The sequence below is a fragment of the Bufo bufo genome, chromosome 1 (genome assembly GCF_905171765.1).
Source record: "Bufo bufo chromosome 1, aBufBuf1.1, whole genome shotgun sequence".
In the NCBI taxonomy this organism is placed as follows: domain Eukaryota; kingdom Metazoa; phylum Chordata; class Amphibia; order Anura; family Bufonidae; genus Bufo; species Bufo bufo.
In genome coordinates, this window is record NC_053389.1 from 354903634 (window position 1) to 354916570 (window position 12937).

Consider the following 12937-nt stretch of genomic DNA (forward strand, 5'->3'; position numbering starts at 1 on the left):
TAAACCTTGGATTTGATATCCCCTTAGTGCAATCAGACAAATTGTCACCTGAAAAAGCTCTTGTATCCTGCATCCACCCCCTTTACCCCCAAGCACATACCTGTTCAGGGCATCACACCACACTATTCCCTTTATACTAATTGGCTTGTTAGCTTGTGTTTCCTTGTGTGTTTTTTTTTTTGTTTTTTTTTCCCAGGGTGTATGTACCTTTTTAAAATCCTCATCATTTTGTGACCCAGTTGACATTATAGTGGCGTTTTCATTTTTACTTGGATGATGCTATTAAACCTATTTTTTATTTTTTTTTGCCTAATGTGAATTGTTAGGCCTCTTTCAGACGGGCGTTGCGGGAAAAGGTGCGGGTATGTTGCGGGAACATGCACGATTTTTCCGCACGAGTGCAAAACATTGTAATGCGTTTTGCACTCGCGTGAGAAAAATCGGGCATGTTTGGTACCCAAATCCGAACTTCTTCACAGAAGTTCGGGCTTGGGATCGGTGTTCTGTAGATTGTATTATTTTCCCTTATAACATGGTTATAAGGGAAAATGATAGCATTCTGAATAGAGAATGCATAGTAAAATAGGGCTGGAGGGGTTAAAAAAAAAATATATAAATTAAACTCACTTTAATCCACTTGCTCGCGCTGCCGGCATCTCTTCTGTCTTCTTCGTTGCTGATTGCAGGAAAAGGACCTGTGGTGACGTCACTCCGGTCATCACATGATCGTTCACCATGGTAAAAGATCATGTGACGGATCATGTGATGACCGGAGTGACGTCACCACAGGTCCTTTTCCTGCAATCGGCAAAGAAGGAGACAGAAGAGAAGCCGGGCTGCGCGAGCAAGTGGATTAAGGTGAGTTAAATTATTATATATATTTTTTTTAACCCCTCCAGCCCTATTTTACTATGCATTCTGTATTCAGAATGCTATTATTTTCCCTTATAACCATGTTATAAGGGAAAATAATAATGATCGGGTCCCCATCCCGATCGTCTCCTAGCAACCATGCGTGAAAATCACACCGCATCCGCACTTGCTTGCGGATGCTTGTGATTTTCACACAACCCCATTCATTTCTATGGGGCCTGCGTTACGTGAAAAACGCACAAAGAGGAGCATGCTGCAATTTTCACGCAACGCACAAGTGATGTGTGAAAATCACTGCTCGTGTGCACAGCCCCATAGAAATAAATGGGTCGGTATTCAGTGCGGGTGCAATGCTTTCACCTCCCGCATCGCATCCGCGCGAAATACTCGCCCGTGTGAAAGGGGCCTTAGGGTTGCCCAGCCCCATGGAGGTTTTCCAAAGATCTCTCGTGCCTCGATGTTCTCTGTTCACCCAGTTTCAGTGACATCATGTGACCTATAGCCAACCACTGTCCCACACTGTAAGCACTTTGTCAAAAATGGGGTGGAATAAACCCTTTCATCCAAAAATGTATTCTTCTTCAGTTTTTTGATGCCTCCTCCCTTTGGCTGAGCCACTGTTCACACTTCTCTGTAATGCATTCTTTTCTCCTTTCCTTCTATTCCGCAGCTGCGTGTGGAGCATTCCTGATCTATATTAGCACAGACTATGTCTTTGATGGAACAAACCCTCCTTACAGAGAAGACGCTATGCCCAATCCCTTGAACCTGTATGGTAAAACCAAGCTAGAAGGAGAGCGAGTAGTGCTCCAGAACAATGAGGGTGAGAGCGGGTTCTTTTGGTCAGTCAGCGTGCAGTAATTGAAGAAATATTCAAGCAAGTTTTCTGTTATTTTGATGGAAGGTGCCGCAGTGCTCAGAGTTCCTGTGCTGTACGGAGACGTGGAGAAGATAGAAGAGAGTGCAGTCACAATAATGTTTGACAAGGTGCAGTACAGTAACAAGTCGGCCAACATGGACAACTGGCAGCAGCGGTTTCCCACATATGTGAAGGATGTGGCTAGCGTATGTCTACAGTTGTCAGAGAGAAAGCTTCAGGTACAGCAGAACATCCACCCACATGTTTGTATTGCAGAAGAGCAGTAGTCTGCAGCATAGATGCATCCTGTTTTGTGACTAGAACTCCTTCCTTGCCCACATATACTCTATATATGTAAAGAAATCTTCCCATTTCAGCAGCATTTCACAGTACCTGTTACCACTTTGGTGTATGATATCTTCCCTTGTGGTCATTCAGTTGAATGTTGTCTTTTTTATGTCACTTTTTTCCGTTACTTTTACTTTCATGTGGATTTGAAGGGTGAGCTTGTGTCTGAATGCGTCTAAAGGCTAGAGTTGCAGTGCGGGCTATGACCAAGAGGCTTCACCCAAAGTCGCACTTGCCAACAGCATCCAGTAGGGGCACAATGTATTCGACATCAGCCCATGTGGCCTTACACCTTCACTTTGTGCTAGAAACAAAAAAGACACTGAGCTAATGTTCATTGGTGTCAGCCCCAGTCATTGTATCCTGTAAACACTAGCTCACGTGCTCACCTTGGTGAGATTTGCAGAGGTTCAACACATACCAGTTAGAAAAATGGTGTGCCGCCAATCAGGCGAAAATTTGATACCGTATCCTGTGAATATAGGAAAAAATAATAATCTGAGAAATTCCCCATTGTGCTGCTACCCCAAGACTCAGAATAGTACATCAGGCTACATGATCGACCAATTGGCTCCTTTAAAAATAGGGCTGCATATGGCTAGAACCGCTAAAGAATATTCATTCGCACTAATGTTGGTTAATGGGGCCTGTTTTAGTTAGGCCTTGAAAGTAGCCACTTTTTCACCATCACTGAGCGCTGAAGCTCCTGTCCATGGTGGCCCAGAAGTGACGCCTCATCCATGGTCGCATGCACCACTGGCCTTATGGTGACACATCCCCAGCGGTCACATGTGGCTTGGGCTTATGTCACCACCGAGGCTAGTGAATGGCTGCAGTGCTGTAGGTGACCATGGACGGGATGCAACACTTCTGGTCTGCCAGAACGGGAACCTTCATGCTCAAACAGAGCAGTAGTGAATAAGTGAGTTTTGATTTGGGGTCGAACAGCCCCTTTAAGGGAACCTGTCTAGAGGAGTGTAACTAACCCACCAGCATTTCTTTATGCAGCTGGGGTTTAGCCCTGTCAGTTTCAGAGTTACATGGTAGAAGAACTCCTCAGTCTCTGGAGAGAAGCCACTCGTCTGCTCATGGAGACTGGGTCGCTGCAATGCTCTTGACAAGACAGACGTCTCCATCTCACTTAGCACAAATAGATTTCTGTGAATGTAATCCTCATCTGTTGCTTTTCAATGCCATCATCAGCAGGACAGCTACACTGAGCGTCCTCAACAGTGGCTTGCAAAATGGAACAAAATTCTTTTATATTGTGTGAGGCTGGAGATAGAAGAGATACCGTTCAGGGGCTGCGATACGTCACTGAATGGTATCGCACGCTGCAGGCTCTTGTGTTGTATCGGTTCTCAAAATGGAGAACTCAATGCCATTCTATTTTATGGGCGGTCAGGTGCAGAACGTTTCCAGTCCTATCCAGGAGAATCTGCTAGGCTAGCATCACCACGAATGGACCAGCGAGCCCACCAGAACATCAGCGCTGGAGCAGGGGGATTTAAAAAGTATTGCCTGTTTTTTACTGGCATTCTGAGAAATCATCAGGTTAGGACGTGCAGACGGATTTTGTTCTGGAAGTCCTAAGATCACAGGGGCAGAGAGGTGCATACAGATTGTTATTGCATATTTCTCACCAAAACTGAACGGCGCTTATCTGTACAGTTAAATGATGGTTCAGAATGGATGGTGCTCATCCTTAAAATTATAATATGGTCTGTGGCATTACAGCCCTTCATAAAACAATATATCCTAGTAGTGTACCCCAAAGCCTTCCTGTGTAATCCCAGCACCAAACATGTCCAGCTCTTCAGCTGTGACGTCCTCTGCTTTTACCTGCTTAGTGGCCGTGAGATTTTGCAGGTAAAATTGCGTTATTATCAGAAAAATATTCTATCTTTGTGAGTTTGGAACCCACACCCAAACATGTGGGCATGATATCTGATGTGTGTGGCTGCTGCTACATGAGACTGTAACAATGCACATTATTGGATTCATCATTTTACAGATCTGCCATGTTGTCATTGCCTTTTTGTTCCATATCTTCTAAGCGGTATCTTGTCATTCCCAGGATCCCTCAATAAACGGCATTTTCCATTGGTCTGGTAACGAACAGATGACAAAATATGAAATTGCTTGTGCCATGGCAGATGTTTTCAACCTTCCCGCCAGACACTTGAGACCAGTAAGTAATGTGAGATGGAGTGTTAGTATTTCTGCGGGGTTCTCCAAATCCCCTTCACAAGCAGTGGAATGAATATCGGTGCAGACGCATTATGCGGAGTGTGTGTTGCGGACTTTTATGCATAGACCTGAATTGGCCAAATCTACAGTGGATTCTTATATTTTGATTGAATGGTGTCTGGTAGGTAAATACACACCTCATTGTGAAATGTTAAAAACCTTCCCAATGGATTTAGTCTGAACTGGCCCTTACTGTGTTAATGAGTTCTCATGGTTTTGTGTAGGCAGTGGATGTTATGTTGCACTGGGAGAACAATCCCAAGGTTCCTTAGTAGCTTCCAGGGTCACCTACATTGCACGTGTAGAAGGGAGTTAACTGTGGATAAGAGAGACAATTCCTGTCTTGTTAGAGCTGAGTGGGCTGAGGTTTTAAAAGGAATGTTTTTGAGATTAAATCTAGCTCCAGTGACAATCATGTTCGCACCCTTTATATTATATTAATATAATGCAACATTTTTTTTGTCAGAAAGTATTGCAAATTATTACAAGAAAAAACTTTCTGTGTCTAATATGGTCAGGGGGATTTGGTAGAGCTGATCCCTCTGATCATTTTCTTAATGATAGGGTAGTGCACTCTGCACAGTCCTATCTGCCCCCACCAGGGAATCAAATATCAAACACTTTTCTACCCTAAGCCAAGAAGGCTGGTGACTGCCTTAGACCTCCAGGGAAGCTTTAAAGGGTTTCTGTCACCAGAATTAACCCTCTTAAACTGTCTGACATTAGCGATGTGCTAATGTCAGCAGAATCCAACTCTGCTATTTTTATGTTTATTGATGCCCCCTTATGGCACAATTATTACTTTTGTAATATGCAAATTAGCCTCTAGGAGCAGGGGGGTGTTGCTCCTGCTCCTAGAGGCTCTGTTCTCCCACCTCATTCCACGCCCTGCTGTCCGTGTTTGACAGGCCAGTGTTCGTCTTCTCCTGCTAGCCCTGTGTGCTGGGTAATTCTCGCGCCTGCCGTCTAGCGATATGCCCCCATTGTCTGTGATGGGAATACCCCTTTAAGAACGAAGCCTATTTTGCCCGTAAAAAAAATATAGCCCTATTTTTCGATTTTTGATAACTCTGGAACTCTTCTGTAACAAGGGGAATCCAAGCGATTCTGTGATCTGTTTTTCATTTCATGACATATTGTACTTTATGTTGCTGACAAATTTGAGTTGCTTTTTGTGTTTTTGTCTAAAACTAAATCGGAAATGTAACAAAAATTTGGGAAAATTGAAATTTTCAAGTTGTGAAAATTTATAATATTAGGACAGATATTTATACCATACAAAAAGTTTGTTTTTAACATTTTCCAAGTGTCTACTTTATTTCCACATCATTTTTGAAAATTGCTTTTGTTTTTGGGAGGCGTTAGAGGGTTTCTGTTTGGCTGTAATTTTACACTTAAGTATTTCATAGGAATTAATGCAAAATGGAGGTGAAAATTAAAAAGTCATTTTTAGGAACATTTGGCTTTTTGATAGCTTTTTATATATATTTTTTTTTTTTCAAGATAAGGTGGGCAAAGATTGCAATACGGTCAGTGGTGTTTTTTTATTTTATTATTATTATTTTTTTATTTCACCATGTGGTATATAGGATATTTTTTTAATCTGTTGGTCTATATAAATATGGCAATACCAAATTTGTATAAGTTTATTTCATGTTTCAGTACTTCTTTTTAATCATAAAATCACTTTGAAAAATAAAATAAAAATTATTTGCATCTCCAACGTGGCTGTCTGAGGGCTTTTGTGGGATGAGCTGTAGTTTTTATTGGTACCATTTGGGGGTACATATTAGGCTACTTTCACACTAGCGGTTTTGGATTTCCGTTTGTGAGATCCGTTCAGGGCTCTCACAAGCGGTCCAAAACAGATCAGTTTTGCCCTAATGCATTCTGAACAGAAAAGGATCCGCTCCGTCACCATTCTGCTCTGGAGGCGGACACCAAAACGCTGCTTGCAGTGTTTTGCTGTCCGCCTGATGAAACTGAGCCAAACAGATCTTTCCTGGCACACCATGTAAGTCAATGGGGACGGATCCGTTTTCTCTGACACAATTTGGCACAATAACAAACGGATCCGTCTCCCATTGACTTTCAATGGAGTTCATGATGGATCCGCCCAAAACGCGAGTGTGAAAGTAGCCTTACTTTTTGATTGCTTTTTATCTACTATTCTTTGGGGAGGCTTTTGGTTTATGGCATTTACTGCCTGGGATAAGTAACATGATCCTTTTATGGATCGTGTCGTTATGGACGCAACAATATTTTGTGTATTTATTTATTTATTTATTTATTTAATTTTTAATCGGAATCCTTTTTTTTTATTTTTATTATCAATAAAGTTATTAACAAAATAAAGATTTGTATACAATAACAAAGATCCTGTCAGTCTATCCATCAAGTTCCCAACAACATAATGGACCCATCACTATAGTAACATCGAGTCAGCGCAATATAAGTTACATAGACAGAAACTTGATATTATAAAGATACAGATTGTTACAAAAATAATGATAAATAACTACTTAACATCCTACCAACCTCCCTCCCTTCCCCACTTGATCCTGCAGAGAGATAATTACATAATTTTTATTTATTAATCATATCTCAAAAAGGCCATTTCAATGAGAACTGATACTAAAGTGAGTATGCGACCTTCCCCAGTAGACCGCTTGTGTTAAGGTAATCGGCCCAGTAGGGATAGTTGCCCTCTTATGAAATCTCTTGTCAGGGCTAATTAAGCCAAATTCCCAGCTTCCAACCAGCCCTTCCATATTGACAGGAATTTGTTTTGGACATTTTCTCTTGATATAAATCCCTCTTTCGAGGCGTAAAACTGTATTCATTTATATATTACTGTGTGTTGGGTGGATTTCCCCGTATCCAATGTTTAGCAATTAAAACCCTCGCCTGAAACAGCATTCTGTGAATACATAGAGAGTTAGAGACGTTTTATTGTCTATTCCTGAAAAATTCAGTATACCCAATACACAGACTCTGGGATCATTAGGTAATCTTATATGAGTCGTTACGGCTATGATTTCACGTATATCTTCCCAATATTTCACAATAATGGCGTATTGTTGCTGAAACCTGTTTGATTTGCTAATTCCTTGAATTTTGACCAAACTTTGGTTATAACCGAGATTGTGGGAAGTTTCCTACCAAGAGGGTGTTGCCTACTCATTTCCACTGATGCAGTAGGTGCTTTTTGTTTCATACTGTAAGCAACAATATCAGCCGAGGAGTCTAGATTAACTGTTCTAATCCACCCTCTGACATGTTGCAGTTGTGCAGCTATAAAGTAGGACCATGGGTTCGGGAGGGACAAGCCGCCCTCTTCCTTACTTTTTTGGAGTGTCTCTATGCGAATTCTCGGTTGCTTTTTTTTTTCCAGATCAGCGATCTAAAAATCCCCTAAATTTTGTAGAATATCCTCTGTGGGACCCATACCGGCGAGTTGTGTAGTATATATAATAGCTGTGGCATAAATATCATTTTAAGTAGATTACAGCGGCCAATTACCGTAAGGGGCAGCTTACACTAAACATTCGTTTTGACTACAAATTTAGCAATTGGTGGCTCTAAATTCAGTTTTATGTATTCGGCTGGTATTGGTGTTATCATCACACCTAAGTATTTGAAGTAAGTGGTCAGCTGCAGGGGTGTACGGGCGAGGTCTAATTGTGGCGGGTAGGATCCAGTGGGAGAATTGTGGCCTTGTCCCAATCTATTCTTAGCCCAGAATATTTCGCCAAATCAACAATCTCCTTCATTACGGGGTCTATGGACTTCTGTAGATCTCCCACGTATAGTAATAAGTCGTCTGCGTATGTCGAGACTCTTTCTTCCTGGGGGCCTACTGGAAATCCCTTCCAATGTGGGGAGTTAAGTAGAAGACAGGCCAGGGGCTCAATTGCTATCGCAAATAACAGGAGGGACAAGGGGCAACCCTGTTGTGTACCCCTGTGTAAAGGGAAGTGATCGGAAAGTATCCCATTGGCTCTAATCCTTGCTAGCGGGGAGTTATACAGTAATTTGACCCAGGAGACAAAACCCCGCCCAAATCCCATGGCCTCCAAGACTTCCCACAGGTATTCCCATTCTACGCTGTCGAAAGCCTTGGCAGCGTACAAGGATATTGCGCGACATCCTCCAGTATTTAACGGTCTCTGGAGATTCAAGAACAGTCGACGGAGATTATTGGCCGTGCTCCTATGCGGCATGAAGCCAGCCTGATCCTTATGTATCAAAGGAGTAATTTAAGCCGATTGGCCAGTATTTTAGCTAGCAATTTCACATCATTTGATAGAAGAGAAATGGGTCTGTAGGAGTCAGGTCTAACAGGGTCCTTTCAGGGCTTCAGAATAACCACCACTATCGCCTCCCTCATAGATGTAGGTAATTTTCCAATTCGTAGCTCATCGTTAAAGGTCTCTAGAAGATGTGGGAGGAGACAGTCCCAATATTGTTTAAAAAATTCCCCCGGTAGTCCGTCCGGTCCCGGGGCCTTTTCCTCGGTTTTCCACTTTTCTATTAGTTGTTTTCGTAACTTTCGGAGGATAGGGCTTCCGTTTGTTCAATCCAACGGCTGGCATCCTCCGGGGATTCAAAGAAGTGGCTCTTTCCTTTAAACACTATCCGCAGCTTTGAGGGATATAGCATGGAGTACTGTATATTCTGTGAGCGTAGTCGCTTTTTAACATCCAGGAATCGTGCACGTCGTCTCTGCACCTCCGCTGAGAAGTCAGGAAAAATAGAGACTTTATGTCCATCTATAGATAGATAGATTCTGGTGTTCCCTTGCTTTGCGGAGAATGGTATCTCTATCTTGAAAATGTAAAATCCTCATTCGCATTGGTCTCGGAGGGCCTCCTGGTGGTGGTGAGCGAAACGGCATTCTGTATAGCAAGCCAGGATCCTACTCCACACTGATGAGGGGCAACACCCCGAAACAGCTGTCTGTGGATGGATAACTGGCTTAGGTCTTCCCCGTCGCATCCTTAAAGCTTCTAAAAGAGCGGGATCTTGACATAGGGGCCACTTAATATGGTGGATTTGGTGATCTCTGTAATGGGGACACCCCTTTGCTCGGTTTTCCTTCCTTTGAGGGATATCTGGCTTTCACTGTGTTTTAAGACCCATAACTGGGGCTCCACGGTTATTTTGCATCTCTCTATAGCAAAGAAGGGAGAAAGAGTCTTTTCCAAATATCTTTCTGAACCAGTCCTCAAAGAAGAGGACAGCATGGGACCCTTTATTTTTTTTTCAGGGACCCCCACTATGCGAAGGTTATTTCGGCTCAATCTATTTTCCAAATGCTCAGTTTTATTTATTAGGAGGGTGATGTTGTGTATTACTTTAGCCAGATCACGTTTAATAGGGGGGACCTGGTCTTCCAGTCGGCTTACTTGTCCCTCCGCTTCAGCTATTCTTTCGTTAACTTTCCTGATATCCTGTCTAATAAAGGACACATTTTCTTGGAGGGACCCAATGGATGTATTAAGGGTCATCAGAGCTGCACTACATAGGTGCACGGCTGCATATATGTCCTTAATAGTAGGTTCAGTCAGCAGCGGGAGTGTGGGTATAGAGGGTTGTACTTGGGCACTGTGCAGTGAACTATGCTCAGTGGGGGGCCACCTTCACTTGCCTTCAACTCCTCCACGTGGGATTCGCCATCTTGGGAGCAGAAGTCTCGCTCTGTAGCATGAGCGGCCAAATCCGCCGCTTGTTCCGCCATCACTCCAGGCAGAGTATCCTCCGGTACGAGGTTCTATTTTGTGGGAGGGACATGGGCATATTGTTCCGGGCGCGCTGCGACCTCCACCGCTTTATTAGACACGGCCGCGCCATGTTGTTTTGCTGGGGTCGGTCCCGCCGCCTCCTCTTTCTTCCTGACAGAGCGGGTCATACCGGCCTGGGGCCACAGAGTTTTTTTCTTGTTATTTTGATGGTGCCTGGCTGTTCAAATCACCGCAGCCACAGGATGGTGACGGATCTTTGTAAGCGCTGCCCGGGAGCTCTAGCGCGCACGTCCTCCTACATTGCCGGCCAGGCTACGCCCCTGTAGTTTATTTGTTTAATTGGTTAATTTTAATCTCGCATGCAACAGTGGTCTGATCGCTGTTACGATATAATGCAGTAGTCATCTATTGCAGTGTATTGCTATTTCCATGCTGTAAATCTGCCATAAACTTGCACAATGAACTGATATAATATGCTGGTATATGATATGTCATTGCTGAAGCCAGTCACTGTATATAGATGGGGAATGCTATCATTTTTGATGGGTGGTGATCTGACCTTTAGGACCCACCCCCAACAATCCTGAAAATAAAGGAGACTTGCTGGTCTAGCACTGCATCCCTTTTAGGGTTTTTCCCTGCACAGCGGCCTCCAACTTCTACTATGCAGGGAACCGCAGCGTGGCCTAGTTCAAGAGTGCGTTGCTGTGCTGATCAGGTCATACCCTTTGCTCTCAGGATTCTAGCAATATGTCATCACTTTATGAAATATTTGTTGTTTGAATTATTTTCTGTGGTCTAAACTTAAAGGAGTTGTCTTGCTTCAGCAAGTGGCATTTATCCTGTAGAGAAAGTTAATACAAGGCACTTACTAATGTGTCCATATTGCCTCCTCTGCTGGCTTCATTCATTTTTCCATCACATTATACACTGCTCGTAACCACCCTACAATCCAGCAGTTGTGGCCTTGTTTTCCATGTAGGAAAAAGCTCTGGTCTCTCTGGTGGCTGGGACCATGGGGGCACGCATGCGCCATAGCTCCTGTCCCGGACACCTCATAATTGCGCTGCAGCAGTGGCCAAAACCCCCGGAAACTAGCAGTATATAATGTGGTATAAAAATGATTCAAGCCAGCAAAGGAAGCAATATGGACAATCACAATGCATTAGTAAGTGACTTCTCTACATGATGCGTGCCATTTGCTGAAGTGATACAACTTTGTTCACTTGAAACTTGACACAAACTTTTTTTTTTATGTTTTTTTTTTTTTCACTTGTAAGATTCTTTGAAAATCACAGGATGACATTTTTAAAATCGCATGGATTGCGGAAAAAAAAATGTTTGCAGTAAAACATTATTTAGGAAAAAAGCCACAATAATTCAGCAAACAAATGCATGTCACATGATAAAAACATTTTTTTTTTCTCTAGCAGCTTTTGCACAGAATAAAATGGCAAACCAAATTAATGCATGAAAGAAGCGTAAAATTATGTTTATAGCATAGTAACCCTTTTGGTAAAAAAAAAAGTCAAGATGCTTGTTTTAAATCGTTCTTCCCCTTTTTTGCATGTTCTGACTTGCCTTGAGCTTCTTTGTTGGTGGAAGTCCTAGAAGCTGCGTTCTAGCATAAGGTAGATAAATGCAGAGGTAGTGCCGGGTCACAAGTGGTTAATTGGGAAATTGTGCTTATATTTGTTTAGATCACAGATGAACCTGTTGGAGCTACTCCCCGACCTTGGAACCCACAACTGGACTGCTCCAGGCTGGAGGCACTTGGCGTTGGGCAGCGGACACCCTTCAGAGTCGGCATTAGGGAATCCCTTTGGCCATTTTTAGATGAAAAGAAATCGCATCAAACTATGTTCCATTAGTTTATTGTTCCTTGTAGGTGAAGTTGATTCCTCTACTTTTTTTCTTGAAGAAATTTAGTTTTGTATTGTTGTTAATAAGTATATATACATTGAAAAAAACTGTCAATGTCAGTTCTGGTATATAAACACTTAGAAAGTCGATTGTTATCATCTGTCAATTTACTGATTATCACGACAGCAGTTAAATACAATAGTTTCTGGATATATTGTACTCTGCCTTCTGTGTGCTGTATGTGATACTCCAACCCATCTGCATGGCAGATCCAGCCGTGGCATCATTTAGTCAGTGGATTAGGAGACTGATGCTGGGTAAGACTTTGATTTACTTGATGCTGTGCTGATGCCAAATCACTATACAATTAGTGCACAATGCTGTGTACCACACGTACCCTGTGCTCTGCTCATCGTGTTAACAAGAGAAGAAAATACCAGGGTTGTCCCTATTGTGCCACAATTTTGGTCCCTTTTTTTCTATAATGAAAAGTGATAGCATTATCCTGTTTTGTACCCGTTTTCAGGATCTCTGCTAGCAGTCAGTCTGTACAAAAGAAAACTCATCCTTTATTTCCAGTGATAAAATCTATCCTTTGTCATGTGATGTGGTTAAGGCACAGCTCTGACTACTGTATTGTAACCCCAGGGGACTGGGCGCCTGTGTCTCCATAACATAACAAGGACAGATTCGTAGGTTCCTGGGTGTCTTCACAGCACTTCGGTTCCCGCATGTAAACTTCAGGTGTGCTGCAGAAGCCAATGACTGGCCTCAGCCAAGTGGCGAGATTAGATGGTTCAACCTGCAGACGGCAAACATAGATTTTTGTGTCTGTATAAAATATGCGATTGCCTGACGAGCGACCGTTTGCTTGTTCATCAGGTAATCGGCGGCACTTTTACAAAGGCAGATCATCGCTAACGAGAGTTCCTTCAAATGCTTATTAGCAATCATCTGGCCAACCCAGTGTAATACAGGTTTTAGGGCTGTTTCACCCAAG

The 12937-nt window shown here is 42.8% G+C and overlaps 1 protein-coding gene across 3 annotated transcripts in view; it reads left to right on the forward strand.

The window, feature by feature from the left end:
* MAT2B (methionine adenosyltransferase 2B) overlaps positions 1–12465 on the forward strand; it is a 115558-nt gene extending 103093 nt beyond the window's left edge. For all 3 annotated transcript variants that reach the window (XM_040404896.1, XM_040404882.1, XM_040404888.1), the window contains exons 4-7: positions 1544–1696; positions 1778–1971; positions 4158–4271; positions 11775–12465. In XM_040404896.1, the coding sequence (XP_040260830.1) occupies positions 1544–1696; positions 1778–1971; positions 4158–4271; positions 11775–11945 (632 nt within the window). In that variant the 3' untranslated portion in view covers positions 11946–12465. The remainder of the gene's footprint in view (positions 1–1543; positions 1697–1777; positions 1972–4157; positions 4272–11774) is intronic.
* Positions 12466–12937: the final 472 nt, after the last annotated feature.